This window comes from Rosa rugosa, chromosome 5 (assembly GCF_958449725.1).
Source record: "Rosa rugosa chromosome 5, drRosRugo1.1, whole genome shotgun sequence".
NCBI classification, from domain to species: Eukaryota; Viridiplantae; Streptophyta; class Magnoliopsida; order Rosales; family Rosaceae; genus Rosa; species Rosa rugosa.
This window is the reverse complement of record NC_084824.1, coordinates 51,025,829-51,050,579: the sequence shown is the minus strand read 5'-3', so window position 1 is coordinate 51,050,579 and position 24,751 is coordinate 51,025,829. Positions and strand designations below refer to the sequence as shown.

Here is a 24,751-nt window from a genome sequence, read left to right as displayed (position 1 = left end):
AGCGTGTCAACCAATATCATGAGATATTTAAACGTCCGCAAGTTGGTTGAATCAGTCCACATAATCCCTATGGATTCTATGTAAGAACATAATGAGTATTTTTATATCCTTTGCATAGGACGGTCTCAGTCCTAATTTTCCTAAGGAACGGGCTTTGTAAAACGAGCGAGAGGCTTTAGAAGCAACCAATGAGGATTTTGGTTGGGCCTAAGTGTCTGAAACGCTATTTGAAGCAAGTTGGTGATTGCAGCATCACCTGGGGCGCCATCACCATGATGGACACCATCCATGGATAGGGACTGTGCCAGCCCTAGGCTGGTGGCGGACTGCGGCCGTGCCAGAGGCAGCGACGGCGGTCACACTTAGTCCAAGAATCAACCTTTGATTCATGCTTCATTTCGCTCGAGAGAATAGATGTCCATGTGAAGTCTTTTGTAGACGGATCATCATATCATGACTACGATGATCTATCCTGTCGTGACAAAGCCAATATGTGTCTAAATCCAAGAGATCTTCTCTCATAACTTTTATTGGATTTAATAGCTCGAATAGTGACATAGAGTCTACTAGATAGACACATAAACTTCTCTAAGATGCGCCTTTGTTCGCAATCATTAGAGGTATTGCAAAGGAACTCATTTCCGTTCTCTACATGCGTTTTCGTATGGAATCCGTTGGCTATTCATAGGGTACGATTTGCCCTAGGAGCGTAGAGAGTTTCTGTGACAGTAATCAAAGTGCCATTTGGCAGGGGGAACTTGGGCTATTCCATGTCCTTGAATTAATACTGATGACCCAGCCATCGTAGTCACAAAGTAATATGCTCATAATCAAAATAGAGTCATAATGAAAAGAACTCAAAATTTTATTCATGAGCCAACAGAGTTACATCATTGTCTCTTTGACCAAAGAAAATCTAATCCAAAATGCTAGCTAATGCAAAACAATGGTAGTCGTCTAACTTTTTTCGGTAATTCCAAAATAAATGTGACCAGGTGAGTAGAGAGATGTCGGTGGAGCAAGGCTCGCTTAAGTATCACTAATCTCAGAACCTTCGTCCTAGACATCACACTTACTTTGGGTGAGCCTACTTTGAAGAAAAACTAAACCATTGGCATTTACTACAAAAAATATATGGCAATTGCCTATTACATCTCTTGGAAAAATAAAGACTTAAACAGAATTGGCGATCTATTGATCCCAGCCAGATTTGTAGTCTTCAACCCTGTACTCTAGATCATCTTCTTGATCTTCTTGTTCCACATCGTGAGCTTCTCTTGCTTCACAATATGCTTTGTAGGTGGTGACAATTTCTTCACGAGCTCTACAAATGTGTGCCCAATGATCGGATACTCCACATCGGGAACATACATCTCTTTGCTCAGACTCCATTGATTGAGGCGCTTTGAAAGCGTCATTTAGATGGCTTTTAGTGTTGGTGGCACCACCAACATGGCCAGAGGCGTTGCCTCCCTCTCTCTTTCCACGTTTACCTCTTCGGTTTCGTGTTCGCCTATTTTGGCGGTTACCTTCCCAAGTAGAGCGATTATCACTACTACAAATCCCTTAATAGACATCGCCTGATTGACATCAGGTTTATCAAAATCTGATGTTAAAAATATTTTAACATCGCATTCTTTTATTTCTGATTTCTAATATGGCCACAGACATCGGGCCTTACAGCGCCTGATATTATTATTTTTTTTTGAATTGCAGGAACCTCATAATTAGAAAAGCGAAGTGCGCTCCTCTGTTAAAATTACTTCCAACTTCTCACGAAAAAAAAAATCCCCACGTCCTGAAGACCTGAACTGCAGTCACCCTAATCTCTCCCTTCATTCGGTTACCCCTCTTATCTCTCTCTCTCTCTCTCTCTCTCTCTCTCTCTCTCTCTCTCTCTCTCTCTCTCTCTCTCTCTCTCTCTCTCTCTCTCTCTCTCTCTCTCTCTCTCTTCTCTCTGCAATTATCAAAGGCCAAAAATTTCTCAAAAGACCAAATTCTGGTTACAATTGAATCCAACACAAGCTGGCAGCCCGGACTTCATCCTCCTTGATGATGTAAGCTTCCTCTTCTGCTATACCTTTTCTATTGTTAATTTCTTTAATTCATATGCGATTTACTCTCTTTGAAGCTATGCCTTTTTTATTCTGGTTTTCTCAAATCTGTCATTCTTCGATTGCAATTTCTTTCAATTCGGTAGTTAGGCTTTCTTCTTTATATTCATTACATCTGTTGAAATAATAGAGTTTGAATTTTCGTAGTTTCTGCAAGTTTGCTTTGATTTCCCAGGGCCTTTTGAAATTCAGATAAACAACATGAGGTGAAGGCGTTCGGTGCAGAAACATCTTTTAATTGGATGCGAACAGTCAAAAGCTTTGTCTCACACTTTCAATATCCTATTGGGTCAGATTCTCTCTGTTCTTTGTAGGTTTACTCAGAGGATTATGTATTTGAATTTACCCCATTCATGATAAAGAGCCTATCTCTTATGGGTCTGAGGAATACCCTTGGTTTTGAACAGATTTCATAGATGACAAGTCAAGACTCTTCTTTTTATTTTTAGGGCTAAAGTCTGTTTAGTCCCTGTACTATGCCTCTCTCATCGTTTCAGTCCCTGACATTCCAATTTAATCTGAAAAGTCCCTGAGCTCTCAATTTCCGTCTAATAGGTCATTTCCGGGAGAAATTATGAATTGGTCTTGGGTGAAATGTCCAATATACCCCTCAGATATTTCTTTTTTCTTTTTTCTTTTCCTGTTTAATTTATTTTTTTTCCTTTTTTTCTTTTTCCTTTTTAATTTCTTTTTTTTTCTTTTTTCTTTTTCCTTTTTAATTCATTTTTCCTTTTTTTATTTTTATTTTTTTTCGTTTTTCCATTTTGATTTCTTTTTCCTTTTATTTTTCTTTTTTTCCTTTTTCCATTTTAATTTTTTTTTTCTTTTTCCTTTTTAATTTCTTTTTTTTTCTTGTTTCTTTTTCCTTTTTCCATTTTAATTTCTTTTTTATTTTTTCTTTTTAATTTCTTTTTTTTTCTTGTTTCTTTTTCCTTTTTCCATTTTAATTTCTTTTTTATTTTTTCTTTTTAATTTCTTTTTTTATTTTTTTATTTTTATTTTTTCCTTTTTAGTTTCTTTTTTCCTTTTTTTTTCTTTTTTCTTTTTTCTTTTTTCTTTTTCCTTTTTCCTTTTTAATGACCATCGTATTCTGTTGCATCAGTAGCGCCACGTCGGCGAACCAATCCAGATCGACCCGAAACTCCAATTCTTGTTCTCCACGCCAACGGCCATTTTTCTTTTCCATCACTATTCTTCTTCTTCACTTCTGGTTTTTGTCAACTTGGCCATCAAAAACCACCATTTCAACCAAACCCAAAATCCAAATCACCATTTTGAGCAAAACCCAAAAACCTCAGAGTTTGAAAAAATGGTAGTTTTCAGTGAAAAGTTAAAAAATGGTAATTTTCAGTGAAAAGTTTCCAAATTGAGGCTTGATGTGGAGAGAGAAAGTGGGATTTGAGTGGGAGAGAGAGAAGTAGGCTGTGAAAACAAGAGGGGAGTGGTTTAGCGGCGAATTTCCGAGCTGATTGGGAAACAGATGGCTTGTGGAGTTTGATCGGAATGGGATTGGTGGGTTGAGGAAGTAGAAAGTAGGCAAAACGAAAAAGAAAAAAGAACTTAAAAAGGAAAAAAAATTAAAAAGGAACAAGAAAAAAAAAAGAAATACCAAAAAAGAAATTAAAAAGGAAAAATAAAAAAGGAAAAAAAGAAATTAAAAAGCAAAAAAGAAATGAAAAAGAAAAAAGAAAAAAGGAAAAAAAGAAATTAAAAAGGAAAAAAAATGAAAAAAAATGAAAAAAAAAGAAATAAAAAAGGAAAAATGAAAAAAAAAGGAAAAAAGAAATTAAAAAGGAAAAAGAAAAAACCACAAAAAAAGAAATTAAAAAGAAAAAAGAAAAAAAAGAAATTAAAATGGAAAAAGGAAAAAAATAAAAATAAAAAAAGGAAAAATGAAATTAAAAAGGAAAAGGAAAAAATAAAAAAAAGAAATTAAAAAGGAAAAAGAAAAAAAGGAAAAAAAAAAAAAAAAAAATAACTGAGGGGTATATTGGACATTTCACCCAAGGCCAATTCATAATTTCCCCCGAAAAGGACCTATTAGACGGAAATTGAGACCTCAGAGACTTTTCAGATTAAATTGGAATGTCAGGGACTGAAACGATGAGAGAGGCATAATACAGGGACTAAACAGACTTTAGCCCTTTTATTATTTTGATTCTCTTAGTGACCATTGAAAAGTCCACCATACGGTTTGCCTTTATCTTTTTCTAGTTTTTTTTTTTAATTTATTTTTTGGGTGTCTTTCATACGTCAATTCATTCATTCTACTTATACTAGTGTTGCTGGTGTTTATCTCTTGCAGAGAAGTTAGGACTATTCATCGGATTACTAGTTTACCTTCGAGGAACAGGTAAAAATTCAATTTAAAAGTAAATCATAAACCAAAGAATCAGTTGGTCGCATAACTTTAATTCTGATCAGTCAGTTAAAGGAACATAAATATATGAGTTAATTACTGTTTACTCCCTATACTTATAGGGTTTCGTCGTTTCAGTCCCTGACCTTCGAATTTCACCTAAAAAGTCCCTGAACTCCCAATTTCCTCCTAATTAGTCCCTGCCGTCAACTTTCAGTCAAAGACCCCGTTATTTTGCTGACGTGTCATTAATTTCAAGCTAAAATGTCTATTATACCCTTATTTACTCTTTTTTAATTTTTTTTTTCTTTTTCTTTTTCTTTTTACATCTTCTTCTTCCAGCTCTCTCTCCTCTTCTTTTTATCTCCGCCATCACCCCAATCTGCCATGGCTAAGCCAGCCACCCAAGTCATCTGCATCTAACGAGCACACTTCATGCTTGTCGCCGCCAATAGAGAATCCAGTATGTGTGTTCGATCGGGGTCGATCAATTTGACCCGATCTTAATCCACCCAGATCCAAGAATCCTCTCCTCCACCTCCATAGCCCCAGAGCCCCCGTCATTGCTCCGATCAAAAACAAATGGCGGCTTCCTCGTTCGGCCTGCCATAGCCCCAGTTCCGGTCCGAGGTCAAGTCGGTCAGGCTCCGCCGCGACCGAATTGTAGTTGTTCCCGATTCCTTGAAACTTCCCTCCTTCTTCAAATTCCTTCTCGAGATTTGAGAAATCCCAGTCGTATTGGTAAATCGACTCCAGCCGATAACGCCGCCTTCCATAGATTTTGAAGGTTGTTCTGCCCTTCTACATATTCCTGTTCCGGCTAAGGCTGCGAGGCCTTGATGCTCTTGGCGCGTATGGCGGTGACTTTGGGTTTGGTGGCGGCCTGCTTCTTCGCCGCCGGCCGGGCCTTTCTCTTGGCTCCTTTCCTCATTGTAAGGTTTGAATTTCGGACAGAGAGAGGCTATGGAGAATTTGGGTTTGGTGAAGAAGGTGTTTGTTTTGGGATATTGTTGCTTTATTTACTGGTTTGGGTTTGGAGAATTTCGGTCGTGGTATGATGCCATGTGGTGGCGCAGCGAGCTCGTGATCTGGGTTTTCAGTTGACGCCAAAGCTCTTGGTTCGATTCAGAGCTTTGGGATATTGTATTTCAATTTATAGATTTGAGATGATTGTTGCTTTATTTACTGGTTTGGTTGCGATAATTTAGAGTTCAGCTTGTTTTTACTTCTCTTGCAGATGGTGGAGGTGGTGGGTGGCGTTGGCGTTGGTGAAGGAGGAGAGGAAGAGATAATGGAGAGGAGGAAGAAGAGGTGGTGGTGGTGTTGGCGTTGGTGAAAGAGAGGAGGAAGAGGTGGTGTTTGGTGTTTGGGAGGTGACTGAGGTGGTGGTGGTGGTGTTGCCATTGCCGTTGGTGAAGGAGGAGAGGAGGAAGAGGTGGTGTTTGGTATCTGGTGGTATTTGGGAGGTGAGAGAGGAGGAAGAGGTGGTGGTGGTGTTGGCATTGTTGTTGGTGAAGGAAGAGAGGAGGAAGAGGTGGTGGTGGTGTTTGGGAGGTGAGAGAGTGCGAGAGAATGGAAGAGGAAGTAAAGAGAAAAATAAAAAATAAAACAGAAATTTTTTTAACTGAGGGTAAAATAGACATTTCTGCATAAAATGGCTGCCACGTTAGCAACTTAACAGAGAAATTGACGGAAAATTGACGGCAGGGACGAATTGGGAGGAAATTGAGAGTTCAGGGACTTTTTAGGTGAAATTCAAATGTCAGGGACTGAAACGATGAAACCCTATAAGTATGGGGAGTAAACAGTATTTAATCCTAAATATATTCACTAGTTTTCCTTTTGTTACTTTATCAAACATGGTTATAAAGAAATACATGATGCATTATGCTTGTTACTGTGCTGCATACACTTACTTGATGACAACACATTTCACCCATAAATAGTTGTTCCTAACATTGCCCAAAAAAAATAGTTGTTCCTAACAGAGAGATCTCTCCACAAGTTATAAATGGATTTGCTGAATCAATAGACGATTTATACCCATAAATTATTATGTTATCTGTAATTTGTATAAGTTTTAAACACTTATTGGTTCTTAATCATTTTTAATTTAACTAACTTCTTTATGTGGGTTTAACTAAATAAGGCGATAAGAATTATGCTATGGAGTGAAATTGAGCTTTCTTTAACATACTGAGTTTGAGAACTTTAACAAAAGCATTTTTTGTTTTGTTTTTTTGAATTGCTAAGAATGTCCTTGGCAAGCTAGCCTTATTGGTACTTTAGGTCATTAAATATTAGATGTTTGTTTTCCTGCATCTATTCCTAAGTTTATGTGTTTAGACATTATTTTACTTGTTGCATTGGTTTCACTGGATAATGCAAGGAAGGGTTGTTGTTCTGTTGGATTTGCAAGAGGATTTTCTGCTCTGTTTTGTGCAAGGAAGAGCTGTTCTTCTCTCATTCCAAGGGTGCTTATATATTCATGTAACATTTTAATTATATTAATTCTTGGGTACCAACTTGATTTTGATAGCCAATATATTTAATTTTGATCAGTTGAACTTTTATTGCTTCCCATTATGTAAGTTGTTTATGTTTTTTGTACTAAGAGGTAAGGCCTTATGTCCCCCTCTTTATTGTATTTGTTTTTTTTATGCTAATAAATCATATTTCTTGTTAATCTCAAATTACTATTAGTCTCTTTTTAATCTGAGCAATAAGAAGTGTTCTCTTAGTATGTAAATGTTTGTATTAATCTCATCTTGAAGTACAAAAGTTATATTATTTCTACAGTAAAAATTTAAGTTACAAAGGGATGCCAAAAGACTAGATAACAACAGATTTAATTGCAGTTAGTGGTGTAAAGATGCATATGTAAACAGAAACTAGTAAATGACTGATGTCAAATTCTTCTTAGACATCAAATATAAGTAAAACACCGATTTGGTTTCAGGATTAATTACACATTAGGTGAAAACAACTCGCTGATGTTAAAGTAATGTCAGACATCAGAAGTTGGTGCTTAGACATCGATAATTCTAGGTAGTGATGGGTTTGTAGTATATACAGGACATCATTTTCTTGTAAATCTGTGTTGTCTAATATGATGTAGACATCGGGCAAAAATCGATGTCTAAATGCATGACATTAGACATCACTTAATGAGATATCAGTTGCTTACTGAAATAGACATCAGTATTTAGCTGATGTCTATCAACATTCTTGTACTAGTGTATATGGACCAGAATGTCCAGAAGTAGGGGCCGTGACCACTTACCCGATTTTAGCCTAAAAATTGCCCACTTACTCCACTAAGAGTTTTTTAACCCCATTTACCCAATCTAACATCTATTGACATTTTAGCCCTTATTAATTAAATTGAAACTCATCCCTCTCCTCTCAGACTCTCTCTCCTCCCAGACTCTCTCTCTCTCTCTCTCCCTCCCCCAATCCCCACCTCCAGTTTCTCTCTCTCTCCCTCTCTCTCTCCACCTCCGGCCGACTGCATCGCCCCGCCGGTTTCGCCAGATCGCCTTCATCATCCTTCCGCCACCGTCGAGCCATGGATCACCACCCCAGCTCTCTCTCTCTCTCTCCACCTCCGGCTGACTGCGTTCTCCAGATCGGATCCAAGAAACCAACCCAGATCGGCTTTGTCCAAGCAGAGCCCGACCGCGCCGCCACGACCATGGCACCCCCAAGCCGCCTCCGACCGCACAACCCCAGACCCTTGCAGGTGTTGTCGTACTTGGGAGGAACTGTTTCTGATGCAAGAGACCGGCGAAGATGGTGATTGGGTGCCCAAATCAATTTCTAGTGTTTTTTTTTTGCTACACACAGCATTTTCTGGGTGGTCAAATTTTATTTTTTGTGGTAAACTGTGAACTCTGAGAATGGAAGGAAATTTTGCCAGTAGTGATTGCTTTTTTTATTGTGATTTGGTTGGCAATAATAAGATTATTGGAAGGCAATAATAAGATTACTGAGGGGCAATAAAAAGTTTATTGGGGCAATAATAAGATTATTGGGAGGCAATAATAAGATTATTTATTTGGATAAACCTCCGAAAGCTTTCAAAATTCAAAACATCTTCATTTTCACTAATTATTGATCCCCAATAACAAGTTTATTTAGGAGCAATAATATGATTATTGGGGGGTAATAAACTCAGACGACGGAATCCAGTCACCAGTCCGGCAGTCGGATTCGGGATTCCGGTGACTGGACGCCGGACTCCGGCGACCGGAGTCCGGTCACCGGTGCACAGCAAGGTGGAGGGTGACTTCTCTCTCTAAGTGAGAAAGAAGGAAAGGGCAAAAAAGCCCCAAAAATAAATAAAAAGAATAAAAAAAGAATTAATTGGGTATTAGGGAAATAATCCCTTAGAGTGTTTTGGGTAAATGGGGTTAAAAAACTATTGGTGGAGCAAGTGGGCAATTTTTAAGCTGAAATTGGGTAAATAATCATTTCCCCCCAGAAATATCCCTAAGATTAGGGTTTCGCTCTTGGCTCCCTCTTTTAGGGGCGCGACTATAATTGGATTTCAAAATATGCTCTGTTTCCACGGATCTCGAATTATAGTTCTTCACAAGGATGTTGTCATGCTTTTCATCGACATTCATATCTCCAATGAGCTCAAGAAACCTTGTGATCAGACCTGCAGTAACATCGATTTGATAGTTCTTAGCAAGCATCAATGCAAAGACGGGGAAGGTAGAGAGAGTCTTCTCAATCAACATCGCATCTGTGATCTTTTTACAACAGAATTCCATTAAGAATTTAATGCGAAGTGCTTCTGAGTTGTAGTCAAGAACTGACTTGAAATCACAGAAGCGGAGGCTATGCCATCTCACTTCTAGGTCAGGAAGCAGGGAGTCACGGACGTTGCTAAATCTTTCTTTGAGTGAGACCCATAGCCTTCTGGGGCCTTCTTCATTCATACACTCGTACTGGAGCGAATCATCCATATGACGAGTCATTAGGATGATGGCTTTCGCCTTATTTTCCTTTAAGGCTGCTCTATTTGCTTCCAAAGCTTGAGCTTGCTCAACAGTTAGCACATCCTGGCTAGGCTCGAGAATCATATCCAGGATTCCATTGGCCTTGAGATGCTGGCAGACATCACGAACCCACCTGTGATATCCAGAGCCAGTTGTTCCCAATGGAGCAAAGTCCAATTTGTTCAGGTTACTCATCCTGAAAGAGAACAAGAAATTAGGGTTAGTTTCGGAGCGTAAAAGGCTACCACGAAAACATATAAAATTTCTGAGCGTAGTCGCTTCCAAGAAATTCGATTCCAAGAAGGGTTGGATTAGATGGAAACAATGATATGTTTGTGGTCGATCATAACTTCTCAACAAACTCTAAGTTTGGAGGACTCTACAAGCTCTAAGCTTGGAGTGAGCACGAACCCCCACAGTTCGGCTTAATTAGGTCTCCTCTATGATGAAGAAAGGGGGGTAGAAGAAGGGAGTTTGCAAGTCCCCGAAAAAGAAGAGAAATTGAATTAAAAAACTCTAAAAAACTGGAACGTTTAGTAAAAAATACTTTGAAATAGTCGCCGGGAAATTTGGCCGGAAAAAGTGGTCGGAAAAGTCTCTGGCGGTCGTTGACCGGCTGTTAACCGCTGACCGGGTTGACTGATGACGTGGCAGTGGGGTCCAGTGCTGACGTGGCTTGCGACAGTGGGCCGCGGCTTGGGCTGCGGGTTGGGCTCGGCTAGGGCTGCCTCCTCCATTTTTTTTTTCTTTTCTTTTCTTTGCGGCTTGGGCTCGGCTTGGGTTGTATAGAGCTTCCGGTGGCCGGTTCGGTAGGTTTCCGGCCGGTTCTTCGGGTGGCGCCGCCGGTTCTGGACTCTTAGGATCAAGTGCTTCAAGGTGTGAGGTGGAGGCAGAAAAGACTTCAAGGTTTTGTATTCGGATTCAAGGTTTTTAGCTTCTTGAATCAAGATTTGCCTATTTGTTTCAGGGTTAGGGCTTCGTGCTGATAACGTGTTTTAGGATCCGGAAAACGATATTTGAGAGAGAATTGCTATGTGTTCTCATTGATAATAGGGGCCTCTTTATATAGAGGATTACAATGCATTGAATCTGAATCATACAAGGAAAGGCAATCATACATTGAATAGGAATATCTAGATCCTTCTAATTAAACCCTATTACCACTAGGTCAAGTAACCTAGAGTTTGGGCCAGACACACAAATAAGGAATTACTTGAACAGTTTTTAGTATATTATCGTGAGATTATATATTAACATGAAGATTTAGTATCATATTATTCTTTCCTTCATTCTAAAGTTGTATTATTATGAGATTAGTCTTTATTATTTAGAAAAAAAAATACTTGTGTCAAAACAAGGATATAATGTTTTATTTCACTATTTTGACAACATCAAAGAAATAGCATTGGTGGAATTGTCATGAGATTTTAAATAAAGATGTCTAATATTCAAATCTCATCATTGTAGTTTTTTAATATTTTTAAAAACAAAAATGAAATTTTGTGTTTGTAACGGGTCGGCCCACAATATGTCGTGCTCAGGCCGTGCCGGGCCCATTACAGGCTCTGGCCGGGCCGGGCCAATGGGCCAATATTCCTAGACCCAACCCGACCCGTTATTCTAACGTGCTCGGGTCGTGCCGAGCCGCTTTTAAGCGTGCCAGGCCCATGTCGTGCCTGTGCTTAGCGGCCCGTTTGTCACCTCTAGTGGGCCCTATCTCAGATTTTATTTTATTAATAGTTTTTTTATTTTGTTTGCTTAGTTTATTCTCGCTTATTGCGAGTAATAAGTAACTACATTTTTTGTGTAGAACTAGTCGGGCTTTGTGCTTGTGTATGCACTCAAAGTGCCTTGTCTGCTCTGGGTAGGAGACGAATTCCTTGCTTTGTCAAGTGGTCGCTACCGCCTAGTGGCAGGGTGAGACTAAGTGTCGTCGGATTTGTTCTCCGGCGGCAACATAGGAGGAAAGCTGTGCTAAGATGTTATAATCGGGTTACATATCGAGTTATCTTTCCGCTGTGTCACTGCTATGTTAAAGCAAATGGAGTAGCTAATTGTGCACTCTTTGCTAGTTGGTGCTTGTTAGAATACAAGTCTCCTGTAGAGATTTCAGATATTATTTCGGAAAATATTCTAGATGCTTATTGTAATCAGGAGTTTAGACTCAATGTCCCCCTTTGTATTCGACAGTTTCATTAATCAAGGCTTGAGAGCAGCCGCACCAGCCATTTATTTAAAAAAAAAAAAAAGTTAATTAATTGAGTATTTTGCTGAACTTTTCGACAAATTATTAGATTAACTTGTCTGAATAATACAGATACATACTTTTTTCATATTATGTACGTCACGTATTTACTAACCATATATTTTTATTAAATTATGATTGAGGTACTAACAGAAACAGAAGAATTTCTCAACTAGATGACCTTTATTGTTCTTAACTGGTTAGAAAGGTACTCAACATTCATAAATGATCAACAACAGGCCCAAACATCCAAAAGCATACCATGGAACCTCTTACGATCAAATTCTGTTGTATTGCGGAGCGCAAGATTTACAAAACTGGGGGATTTTAGGTTGCATACCACAGAAAGAAAGAGCCCCATAGTGTGACTAGTTGTTTCCAACTTATGTCCTACATATATATATGGATAATTACATATATATATGGATAATTCATCTGAAAATCATTTTGAGGTCCTCAATTCTGGCCGATCCATCTTTCTCAACAGGGACAACTTCCACACTCATTTGCTGCTTTCTAGACTGAAGCTGTTGCATGCGTTCCTCCACTGTGTCCTGTCCAATTTTAATGTCATTAACATGTCATAATCAATCCCTTAATACAAAACTTACTGGACTTAAGGAGATGAGATTACCAAAAGTAGAATTCATTTTGCATTGATTAACCAAAGTTCCTTAATAAGAAAAAGCTACAAGAGTTGCAAGACTATTAGCTCACCTTGACAATAAATCTTCTAACAACAGTTCGATGTTTTCTACTGCGTATAATTCTCATTAGTATGTTCTCCTCGGCGGGTGGATTCCACCATGGATCCTATAGAAGGATGCACATAACAGATTCAATATCAAGAAAATCATAGTGAAGCATATATATATATGCAAATAATAGACATAAATATAGTACGATTTAGTACCATTAAAAAGATATTAGATGCTGCACTTAAATCGTAACCAGCTTCAGTTCTTAAACATATCAACAAGACCTGAAATGCAATACAGGAAATTAACTAGCATAAAGATTACTGCAAACTGCAACAACAAAGAATGAGAAAATGAAACTATTGCTGCTTACCTGTTTATCTTTGGTGCGGTAAAGGCTGAAGTCCTTCAAAACCCTATCCCTCTTATCCTCCGACAGATTGCCATCAATCCTCTGAAACACGATATTTCTTCTCTTCATAGAGATCTCCAAGAGATCCAAAAATGAAGGCCACTGACTGAAAATGATGCACTTTTCATCAGAACCTGACTGAAGAATTTGTTCCAAGATGTTCAAGAGCTTTGAAACCTTAGAAGACTCCTTCCAGTTTTCCTCAACTCCAACCTGGAAACAGTTTTCTAATGTGCAAGTTTTGAGCTCAGTTTTGTCCATCCATTCCCAACATACCTGGCATTGATTAATGCCAAAACGACCAAGGGAGTTCCATCTTTTTTGTCTCTCCCACCTCGAGAACAGACACTCCCTGCACATCTTATGTCCACATGGTGTAAGTACAGGATCATATGTGCAATCAAAGCATATGGGACACACTGTACTTCCAACCCGATGGATATCCTCAACAAATCCTTGGGTGGGGAGAATCTGATCTGAACTTGGAGAATCATGATGGGTTTCAAGGAATCTTCTAGCAGGCTTGTCCAAGTCTGCAAAGTTTTGTGAATCATGCTGACTGCATATTTCAATCCAAAGGTTCTTAGAAACAGAATCATATATTGAAAAGGAAAACCGCAGTAATATTCAATTATCTAGACAAAACTGAAAAACCATTTCCACCTCGAAACAAAAAATGGGTGGTTGCAACACTGCCTTAAACAGAGCAGTAGCCCAAGGGCATTTTCATAGTTGTGAAGAACCTTGCCTTGTGCCACAAACTGGTCAAACTGAACCTGTAAATTTTGCAAGTAAGAACCATGGATGAAAGATGGCCAGTACCGAGGAAGCAATGAAAATTACCAAAGGCAACTGGAAGGGCAAATTCATCAATTGCAGTTTTGTTAAAACACAACTTACTTTTGATCTCTTAAAAAGGGCATCATAGAACTCTTGTTCAGCTTCAGACTGATGACACTCAATAGTTTCAACGTCAGGAGGAAGAATGAGTATGGGGCTGAAAATTATATGCACCAAGTTAAAAGTCAACAAGAAGATTAATGTCATACATGTTTGTGGAGAAAGAATTGTTCAAAAGAACCAAGTATGCTACCTTCCATCTTTCTCCTTTGCCTCCTTTGTTCTTCTTAACATCAATGGCCTCAAAATGTCCTTTATCAATCTCAATCCTCTTGGATCACCATTTTCATAAGGCGTCTGAATTAATTTCTTCCAGCTATATATAGGTAAAAGTACATTAGATATCTCATAAGTACAGGTTCCCTAATTGAAGTAACAGTTCTTATAGATACAATAGAAAGAAAAAATTAAAAACAACAACAACAATTTATAAATCATAAAGTTTTAACAGTTCGTCATACCATGCCCAGTTGCTCCATGGCTCAACATGCAAGAAACATAAGAGGCTGTAGATGTCTTCCAAATCAATCTGCAGCAATTGATCACCGCTGGATGTTGTCAGTAATCTCACAATGAATGAATAGCCCCTCTCCTAATTCTAAGCAAGCGATTAAATTTCTCCAAGAAGTGACCAAGCAAATGATGAAATATACTGTTAAAACTCATATATATGCTTCACTTATCCTCTGTCCTTGCATCTTTATCGAGTACAGGAACAAAAGGCAGACCTTAAGAGGGGTTCCTGTCAACCACCATCGGCAATGAGAGGACAGCATAGAAGCAGCCTTAGCAGCTTCTTTTGCCCCTGAAGATCCAAGAGTATCAGCATCATCGAGCACCACCCTATACCAGTCAACCTGGTGTAAGACACTGTTCTCGCGATACTGCATCATAAGTGAAGTCCAGTGCAACAAAGATATAAGTGTCCAACCAAAATAAATAGTGGTTTGGTGGTTCTTACCAAACTAAAGTTCTTAAGATTGGCTTAACCAGATGGTTGTAAATGATTCTCAGTTTCTTACCGAATAATAATCGTAAGTCAGAAAATCATAGTCAGTCAAGACCACATCTTGTTCTGAAATCACCACGGGGCTGATGGTTCTCCCCCAAACATGGACCAAAGTAGAAATACTTTTTGACTCTGAATGGGTTTCAAGCGCATCCTGGAATTATTAAAAGAGTTGATAAGAACTTGCAAAGTATAGGATATTATACCATATGTGAAATTACAACTCAAGCTATCAGTACATCAACATGACCTACAGATATGAAACAGTTCTTCAGCTTTTTGCTGGCACAATAAAAAAAAAAAAAAAAAAAAAAAACCAAATTGTTGTCTAAAACTAAAATAAATGATAAAAACAATACAAGAAAAGGATTCACCTTCCACTTGAGTACGCTAGGACAGACAACAAGAGTGCCTCCCTTTGGCTTTAATGTTGTCATTGTATCTTGATGTATCTTTCTCTTCTTTGTAATTTCAATACTATCAGAGTTTCCTCTCCTTGGTCTTGCAAGTATTAGAGCAATTGTCATCACAGTCTTCCCCAGTCCCATTGCATCTGCTAGAATCTGTACAGATACTTGTGACATTAGAGAAAAAATGTGGATGATAATAACCCTCCCAACCCAAAAAGAACAATAAGGTAAGCTAACAATGCACGACAACAAACTAAAGGGAATCAGAAATAGAGGGGTGATAAAGAGACGCACTCCTCCTCTTGGCGTTTGTGTTGCAGTTGGTAAGTGTGTGGTTGCCTCCCCTGAGAACATGTTCACATAGCCCTCCTGAAAACCAGCATGTTTAGAATGGTTAGACACTTGAGTCCATTTGATTTGATCATATGGGCTTGTAGTATGTGTTGCCACAGATTAGAAGAGAAATAGGAAAAAGCGTTATTTTAAACTGCATACTCATCACATATAGGATAGGCCTCCCAGCAAGGATGAAGAGTTGGTGCTGACTTCTCGACATCAATCCCCTTCTCAAATTCTGACATCCAATGGAGAGCTTGTTTCTGGTATGGCCTCAGATTACACTTGAGAGTACTTGGGGTTTCCATCTCCTAAAGAAATTAGAGAGACAGAGAGAGGTCAGACAACAGGATATTTATGACTTGCAAAACAATATTTGTATATCTGAATTCTCAGATGATAAGTAAAAGCATTGAAGTGCCTACCTTCAAGTTACAAGCATCTGCAGCACCAGCAATGTTATTTATAGAAGACTCTGAAATGGCTTCTTCATCTCTGTTTTCTAATGCATACTGTTGGCTACCCTTTCTTTGTTTGACAGCTTCATCCAGATCACACTGTTTTGATCACATACATTTTTGTTTTAGTAACTCATGCAAGTCTATGTCATTGTCAGGTTGATATATTGTTATGGTAGTTTATGTGTTTGCAGATTCAAACATGCACACAGCTATAACACAGAGAAACACACAAGGTCAAACTCAGTCATGTTTGAATTTGACATGTAGTTTACAAACGTATAATCAAGCCTAGTGAAACTACTTATTTGGTAGAAGAATTTATACTGGTAATTAAAACACAAGAAAAAGATGTATGCGATGAAGTTATAATTCGGCTTGGCAACCATCTGAGAGAATCAGCAGAAACTATCCCATTTTTAGCAACTTAGTCAAATGCAATTGAACAATACAGGTATAGCAACACAAAGTAAAAGCAAAAGCACAATATTAATACAACAAAGGCCAACCATAAGTAGAGTTTGTCAACCAATTTTATATATTATCTAAAAGTGCTGATATCAACACAGGAGAATTAGATAATACCTTCTGATATGGTTGGAGTTTCAGCAATTTGAACAAGATGAGGAAAGGATAAGAATCCTCTCGCTTACATGAAGACACCTCAACAGCAGCGGAAATTGAATGGTGAACATAAAAACTGAAATAAATCACAATTGGGTTTCAGTCAGTTCCAAACACAGTTGATTTGTCCAACAAATGCATGACCACAAATGGGTTGAAAGTTGAAACTATATACCTTACAGACAATATGATATCTTGCATCATAGATAGGAATTTCGGCACACCCATAAACCGCCCAAGGACTTTAACCTTACCCGAATTCACAAGAGGAACAACACATTTTGCCCATTCCATTGGAAACCGACCAATCTACAAAATCCAACCATTACATACACGTCATCATTCTTTGACATCCTAACTTAAACTAAATCAAAGAAATGTAACTTTGTTTGACACAACACCTCATAAAGAAACCAGAAAACATAGATATATACCTCTCCTGATCTTTTCGTCGAGAAACGAACAATCCATTGGGTTTTGTAGCTGGAATTTGAGGAAGGAAAAGAGAGATGAACAATCTCATTGTCCAACAATTTCATGCCTTTACTAGTCGAAACCGCAGAAACCAATGTGCTTCCCGCCAAGAACCAATCCGGCTCAATATTGAAATCGCCATCCTCCAAATTCTGAGGTCTCATCTGTTGCACTGAAACCAGTTCACAGTCAGGAACTTCCTTCTTTACCCTCTTGGCCTTCGGCTCCGGAATCAAAGTCCTTCGACTTTCCGCAACTTCATCAAATTCCTCAATGCACTCTTGCTTGATCAGAGTCGAAATGCGAGCCCCGGAGCTCGTGTTTGTCCGCTTAACCGTCACGGCCGTCGGAATTTCTTGATCGGAATTGATGGGCTCACCGATAACTGACGGGACTTTGTGCCGATCAGCCACGTGTTCTGTATCCATGTGGGTTTTGATCAATGATGCTGGATATGGGTTTTGGAAATACAACGGAGATTTTTGGAGATTTGGGGAAGAGGGCAAAAACATAAGAGGGAAATGAAGAAGGCCTGGCGCGCTTTTGCTTTTATATTAGAGTTGGTTTTTGGCGCGAAATCAAGCTTTACATTTTTGGCGTTCCCATTTCGCGGGTTTTTACATTAACCTTTTTACTAAAATTGTAGGGCGAATTCGTTATTTATTTATTTATTTATTATTTTTTTTTTTTTGGGCAAATCTCGACGGAGCAAGGAAAAATGAAAAGTATAAAGAGTGTGAAAACGCTAAACAGGTACAAAGGGTAGTAGACAACAACCTTATTCCTTGAAATATTGAAGAGACATGCATATTCAAAAACAACTAAAAAACTACAAACTAGCTAAATCAAAAATTAAGAAGATCTAAACGGTTTTGAGCACAAAAAAAACAAAAAAATTTGCAAGTTGTGGTATCGAATCCCATCAAATTATATTAGGAAATTCGTGAATTATGACGTTTGATTTTATGAAACACTCGGAAAAGTTTACAAAATATTGTAGGGCTGGCCTCAAGAAAACCGACTAGTACACATTGGTTCGGGTTTGTTGTTTTTTACTTTAAGAATTGAGATGGAACCAAATTGACTATACTCATGGATAAAAATTATGTTGAGTAAAAATTGCACACAGTGAGTAAAAATGTCACTCAACATAATTTCATTCTTATTCATAAAAAAGAATAGAACTTTAATTATTTCGGCTTCGACCTATTCAAAACAAAATGTGTTTTTTAATTATAATCCTCATTACAGGGAAACACCATTTGCTTCCAATCATGAAGAAATCAATTGTAGGAATGTGTGTATTTGTTTGTTTTTGCGGCGGCACCTGGATATTTGAATGGGTTGCCCAAATACCCTTAGAGAGGGATCAAGCCACTCGTAGTTCAAAAATTCCAATGAGTAAATGACCCATTATACGATATTGCTTTTTGGAAGAGGAATAGTGTTTGGACTAATTTAGTATGAATGAACCAGGGATTCGATTTATTTTGGATTTATGTCTAAGTCATTTTGATTTTTTTGATGTTTGGATGAATTTAACTGATGTGGTCAGAGATTTGGATGGGATGAATTCAACTGGTGGAGTCAGGGATTCTGTTTGGACTTGCGGTTGCATCTAGTGGGTCACTAGATTGCCTATATATCCTTAAAAATGGATCAAACCAATGTAGTTCATAGGAATTGGTATTTCTTGGTTTTGTACTGATTTTTGGGTTTGACAAATGTATATAAAATTTTGAATACGTCAAATGTATTTCTTTTAGACAGCCAATTTGATAGAGTGTGTGCTGATTTGATTTGGGCATCCGTCCCTTTGCGGTTGGGCCATGAGACTTGAAATGGGCTTTAGGCTGCTTTTGCCCTTATCGAAAATTGATCGGGCCGAACTTCCGAGATGAACAGGCTCAAAAGAAAAGTGATCCGAACATCCACATTTATTCTCGGGCTTTAGTTTCTGCAGGCCTGAGTATAAAACATAATCCGAACATCATACACGTGGATGTGTATATTTTCAACACGCCCCCGCACGTGTGGCGAATTTTCAAGCCATACATGTGCACAACTTTGGTTGACGTGAAGCTCGAGTGGCCGTGAGGCATGCAGACGTGGGATAACCTCCTCTGATATTATGATAAAGTAATCTGGGGTTCACATCCAAAACTAATTGGCAATGGATGGAGTGGCCCAAACCCTTATAAACTCATAGGCAAGGTCCCATTTTTCCCATGTAGGATGTGTATATTCTCAACACAAACCACCATTTCAAAAATAACAAGCAAAGTTTAATCTTTCCTTTGCTTCTGAGCATCTGGACCTTGCATTTTCATCCATAATTTGATAATTCCTTTTTATTGATTTCAAAACTTTTGTCCAGACTAGGGCTGTCACTCGGTTGGTTCGAATCGGTTATAGGTATTACCAACTTCAAAACCAAAGCTTTCGGTTTTAAAATTGAGTTACCAATTACCAACCAAAATTTTCGGTTTTTAATCATATCTACCAAATTCGGTATTTCGGTTTTCAGTATTACCAACTTTAGATAAACTTCGTATTCATTTACTAATCATAGCTTTCTTTTGTATATATGACATCAAATTTTATCTATTTTCAATAAAACTAGGTTATTTAACCATCTTGAACTAGGTTACTCAAAATACATGTACTATTAATTATGTAGTATATTGAGTAATGTTCATACTATTATGAAAACTTTTATGTTTATTTCTTAATATACATGTATGTGTATTGAAAACCATAGTATATAAAGCTAATATTTAGATAATCGGTAGATTCGGTATTTACCAAAATCAAACCAACTTTTTTGATAATTTTCGATTTCGGTTTTATCGGTCTTGGTTACCAAAAAGTCGGTTTATCAAACCTAAAGTATCGGTTGGTATTCGGTCGGTTTAGTAATTACCAAACCAAGTGGCAGCCCTAGTCCAGACCCTTTCGTATTACTTTAATTTAAACCCTTATGCAGGCTTCGATTGTTTCACCACCGCCCAACTCCACGATCAATTTTGGGTGAGGCTTCTATCATTTTGTTTGATATGGTCGGTATTTTGCCTGTGAGTTTCAGGTTTTGTATGGCTTGTTTTGGAAGTGGTGGTGTAAGGCGATGAAAAGGGAGAAGGCTAGAATTATTTTGAGAGAAGGCAAACGTGATTCAACCAAGGCTTTGACAGCGGCGCCTCCGTGCATATTTTGACATTGAAACTCGGCCGTTCATGAATGACCATTTGTCCCAATGCTTAGAAATTGCAGGAGATAGGATTGCATTAAGACTGGCAGTTCATGAACGACTGTATTTGTTTTAATGCCTCGGAGAAAGAAATTTGCAGGAGGTTGTTCATAAACAGCCTCTCATTTGTTTGCAGCAAGCTCGATCGATGGACCAGTGCGTTCCCCTGCTACTAGGATTCATAGTGAAGAGACCTCAGTAATGAAAGGCAAGAACATCATGTATATCTGAGCTTCTCTCTCAAAATTTGGATTCACGGCAGAGCTTTGGGTTTGATTGGCTTTTTTTTTTTTTTGTCATCTCTCTCATTGCTATCTTTATGTAGACAATTTTGTGGCAAACACCTACTTATGTATTTTATCGGTTTAAATTTGTAGATTTGCTCTGATTACCAAACCGTAAATTCTGTTGTTAAGATAAGTACTTGGGAATTTATTTGGTGCTACGATCGTGCTAAGATATGATATTAGTCGGATTGAGTATTTTAAATTTGTGATTTTGGTTTAAAGTCTTCTTATTCAGATTTGTTATCTTGAGTTGTCCACTTTTAGGGGAAGTACAGAGTATAATCCAGAGCGGATCCTGTCATATAACATGCCTTAAAAGCATAAATTCTCTAATGATTCATACCCATAAATTTGTTCTAAGATTTTAAACATGTTCAATATGTTAGATCAAATATGGACTTAACACATATCATCATAAAGTAATTGATGATTAGCTTAATATCAATCCTAGTTTAACATGGATACAAACTGTAAATCAATACTTGTAACTTAATGGAAGAGTGTATCTATTCATTAAGGTAAGTAATCCAATTCTTGGTCTGCAAGAAAGACCACAATGAAGTGTTACATTAAGAATCTAACTAGGAAACCTAAACCGATATGGATAGCTTTAATGGGAAGCTTCTTGAGGTTTAAGTCTCCTATATATATAGATGAATTGGTCCCTGATTACTACCGACGTTTTGCATATTGTTCTGTCCATTGAGAAACAAGTTGGTAAGTAACAGAAGGCCATATTCAGTGAACGTGTTTAGCAGCTGCATAAGATGGAATCCATGCCAGTGATTGCTGAAGGTAAGCCTTGATCCCTTTTAGATTGTTATGCATATGTTGTGAGCATGTATATGGTTTTTACACAATACAGATCGCAGTAGAGTCCATCAAGTCCAAAAACAAGGAAAAGAAAATAAACACAAACATTTGGCCAGATTACTATGTTTCATTTTGAAATCTCTAGGGGTTGCTCTCAGAAATGTGTTCTGTTTCATCTTCCCCTTTGATCAAATTTGATGATGTGGATGCTCTCGAGGTTGCTTCCATAGAAACAGAGGAATCAACTTGAGCAAGGTGACTATCATTAAGAGCAGGGGTACAAATCTCCTCAATTTTTTTGTCGCCAACGAGAACACTCACTACTTCAGACATAGTAGGCCTCAGAGTTGGAGATATACTGGTGCACTTTACTGCTAAATTCAAAATGATTATGGCTTGTTTTGCATCATACTTGTTAGACAAGGTTTTGTCAACCAAGTCCACCAGCCTTCCTTTTCGATGTAAATCATAAGCCTGCATTTCCATACACAACACACACATTGTGTTAAATGAGATTATAGCATAATTGAATAAAAGAAGGCATAAAAGCATGGCGATGCCATTTTACTTACCGTGTCTAGAAGAAATTCACTTTCCTGGCTATCTTGCCTGTGTCCTGCATTTGTCCTTCCACTAACAGTTTCAAGTATAACCACTCCAAAACTGTAGACATCAGCTTTAGATGTCACAATTCCTCGAACATACTCAGGTGCCATATATCCTCTGCAGAAAACAAGAGGTAACTTATCATTATACTATTGCAACAAGTATATATAAAGTGGCAGCGAGTAATTACTGTTTCAATATTTACTTACTGTGGCACTTCTACTTTGATGAACTTGAATTGATCACCTTCGGTGTAAAGTCTTGCCAATCCAAAGTCTGATATTTTAGCCTTAAGGTTTCCATCAAGAAGAATATTAGCGGATTTAATGTCGCTATGAACAATTTTCATCCTGGGATGCTCATGTAGATACTCCAATCCCCTAGCTATTCCCAAGCAAATGTTAAATCTAACTTCCCAATCAAGTTTCAATTTGGACTTGGAGTCTGCAACCATACAGTCACCAAATCAATATATTTTCTCCTAAATAATTAGTGTTAGAACATGAAAACAGATAACAATAAGAAAGGGGCCCCATAGAATTGAAATTCACCAAATAAGGCATGTGCAAGGGAGTTGTTCTCCATATATTCATAGATGAGCAAATGCAGGCCTTTTGCGTTGTAAATGTCCAGCAACTGAACAAGGTTCTCTTGACTCATTGATTTTAAGGTATAAAATTCATTTATGAACTCATTGATCCTTTCCTCTGAATGAGAGCAAATTTTCTTCACGGCTACAATTTTCCCTTGCACTTCGGCCTACACGCAATTACAACCAAACAAATGAGATACATTATTAAGTCCACTTCTCCTGAAGAACTGAATTTACAAGTTAAAGATCACAAGTTTGTAGTTGAAACTCCACAATAAAAACAAGGACAGATAAACTTAGTTACCTTGTAAACTGTCCCAAAACCCCCTTGAGCAATCTCATTCCTCTTGCTAAAATTCCGAGTAGCATCTTTTAATTGTTTGAGGGTGACAGGCTTTTCTATACCTATATCTATTTCTGTTCCACAAATAAGTGATCAGAAATGTAAGCTAAAGTTCAGTAAGAATTCGTGAAAGAGTGAATACTCGTCAAATGTTTCTAGCCAGTATGCAATATGTTACCTTGTAAGTGATCTGTATTCCCCAGCCATCCCATCATCCAGGCAAAAAGTAATGAAAGCAACAAGAAAACTATGATTGAAGCCACAGTAATGAGTGCTGTTTGCAAAGGAGATAGTTGTTGCTTTTTGTACTCTGTTTTCTCAATTCAATGATGAATGGTCATCCCGACAAGAGAAACATAATGTACGTCAATTGTGATTGTTCCTTAGATATGCATAGAATTACTATTGTAATTACGTTACCTTTGGACGCGATCATCCAAATATATATAGGCATGTAAAAGAACACAATTAATTATTCAAAAAAAACAAAAAAACAAAAATAATTAATATCTATGGACCTGGAGTTACGGATATAGCAGATATGAGAGGTCCATCAAGTGTCCCTTCTCCAGCCGATCGAGAGTAGAAGTGGATCTCTAATGTACTATCATTAACATCAACAATGAAATTTTCTTTATATTCTTTATTTGGACGTCCTGCCTTGTCTATAATGTTGAAATCCTTTAGTTTTCTCTCACCCTGCAGCAACCAATCACCATTCATACTTAGTTGGTTCAAATGACAAAGCATGCAAAAAATACTAATGCAAATGGGTAGGTGCTGGGTACTGGCATGGTGACAAAACTAAGAAAAACATTACCTGAATATATACATCAAATGCGCGTTTATCTGTATCTCGAAAATCAACATCCTCATGAATATCTGTAACCTCATCAACAATCTCAGCAAAATGAAGTGTTACATTGTATTTGCCTTTACGTAAACAGAACCCGTAATATTTTAGAGAGACGAGGGAAGTGCGAGCATTATCATATAAACGTGCTTCAGGTGAAAGCCCACAACTAACGCTTTTTAACAATTTACTAGAATTGCCATTGGAAGCATAGTCGTAGGTGTTTCCAACGCTACTCCGAGCCCAGTTTCCTTTTGGACTCAGGTAAAATAGTGGACGTATCATTATCTTGATCATAAACGACAATTTCCATCAGCATTAGATGTTTCCCCACCACCACAATTTATGAACAATGAATGTCTGAAAAAGTTAAACACATTTACTATTAATATACATAATTGTTAGATATAGATAGACTGGTAGGGCTCCAATATAATAAACTTACAATTAGGTTTTCCCGACAATACTTCTCCTTGGTTGGGTCTGTCCTGTAAGTATAATCGCTACAAGTTATTCTAAATAACTTAATCGTCAAGTTTTCTAGTAGTATGACAGACATGATATGATGATCATACGTATTTGGCAGACAGGTTGAGGAGTTGCAGCAGCAGGAAAACAAATTCCTAGAACAATGACGAGAGATATCATGCAATTAATATTTCAAATATATTAAGAATCCTAAATAATAGAAAATAAAATGCATAGTTAATTCCTTACAGTTGTAGATTGTGTGACGGTTTAAAGGTTAGCTTTGAAAAATTATTGTATGAAAAATCCTGGAATGAAAAGAAATATTGATGAGAAATGTTGTACACCAGTAGGTAAACAAGCTCCTAACTAGAGAATGTTAGTGGAGGTATAAATGTTATCGGTATCTAAATACACAATAGATGGAATCCACAAGGATGTACATATATTGAAACATACATCTTACTCCATTTTGCATTTTGAATCCAATCAGGAAT

The 24,751-nt window shown here is 37.7% G+C and overlaps 2 protein-coding genes and 1 long non-coding RNA gene across 3 annotated transcripts; 1 reads left to right on the top strand and 2 right to left on the bottom strand.

The window, feature by feature from the left end:
• Positions 1-1,962: 1,962 nt before the first annotated feature.
• On the top strand, positions 1,963-7,159 carry LOC133712541 (uncharacterized). The gene is made up of 3 exons (XR_009847466.1): positions 1,963-2,424; positions 4,420-4,467; positions 6,863-7,159. It is a non-coding gene; the product is annotated as an uncharacterized LOC133712541 (long non-coding RNA).
• Positions 7,160-12,144: 4,985 nt separating this feature from the next.
• LOC133711851 (DNA repair protein RAD5B-like) lies at positions 12,145-17,543 on the bottom strand. The gene is made up of 16 exons (XM_062137936.1): positions 17,006-17,543; positions 16,747-16,880; positions 16,533-16,647; positions 15,915-16,046; positions 15,642-15,800; positions 15,118-15,306; positions 14,757-14,897; positions 14,463-14,618; positions 14,196-14,263; positions 13,928-14,050; positions 13,735-13,831; positions 13,498-13,610; positions 12,796-13,393; positions 12,638-12,706; positions 12,442-12,537; positions 12,145-12,278 (listed from the first exon to the last, which is right to left on the bottom strand). The coding sequence occupies exons 1-16, from the start codon at positions 17,471-17,473 to the stop codon at positions 12,156-12,158; spliced, it is 2,781 nt and encodes a 926-aa protein (XP_061993920.1). The 5' UTR covers positions 17,474-17,543; the 3' UTR covers positions 12,145-12,155.
• A 3,826-nt stretch (positions 17,544-21,369) lies between these two features.
• LOC133710353 (probable LRR receptor-like serine/threonine-protein kinase At1g07650) lies at positions 21,370-24,177 on the bottom strand. Its single transcript, XM_062136402.1, has 8 exons — positions 23,754-24,177; positions 23,452-23,632; positions 23,112-23,243; positions 22,895-23,007; positions 22,550-22,757; positions 22,208-22,442; positions 21,965-22,115; positions 21,370-21,866 (listed from the first exon to the last, which is right to left on the bottom strand). Exons 1-8 carry the CDS (start codon positions 24,081-24,083, stop codon positions 21,534-21,536), a joined length of 1,683 nt encoding a protein of 560 aa, XP_061992386.1. The 5' UTR covers positions 24,084-24,177; the 3' UTR covers positions 21,370-21,533.
• Positions 24,178-24,751: the final 574 nt, after the last annotated feature.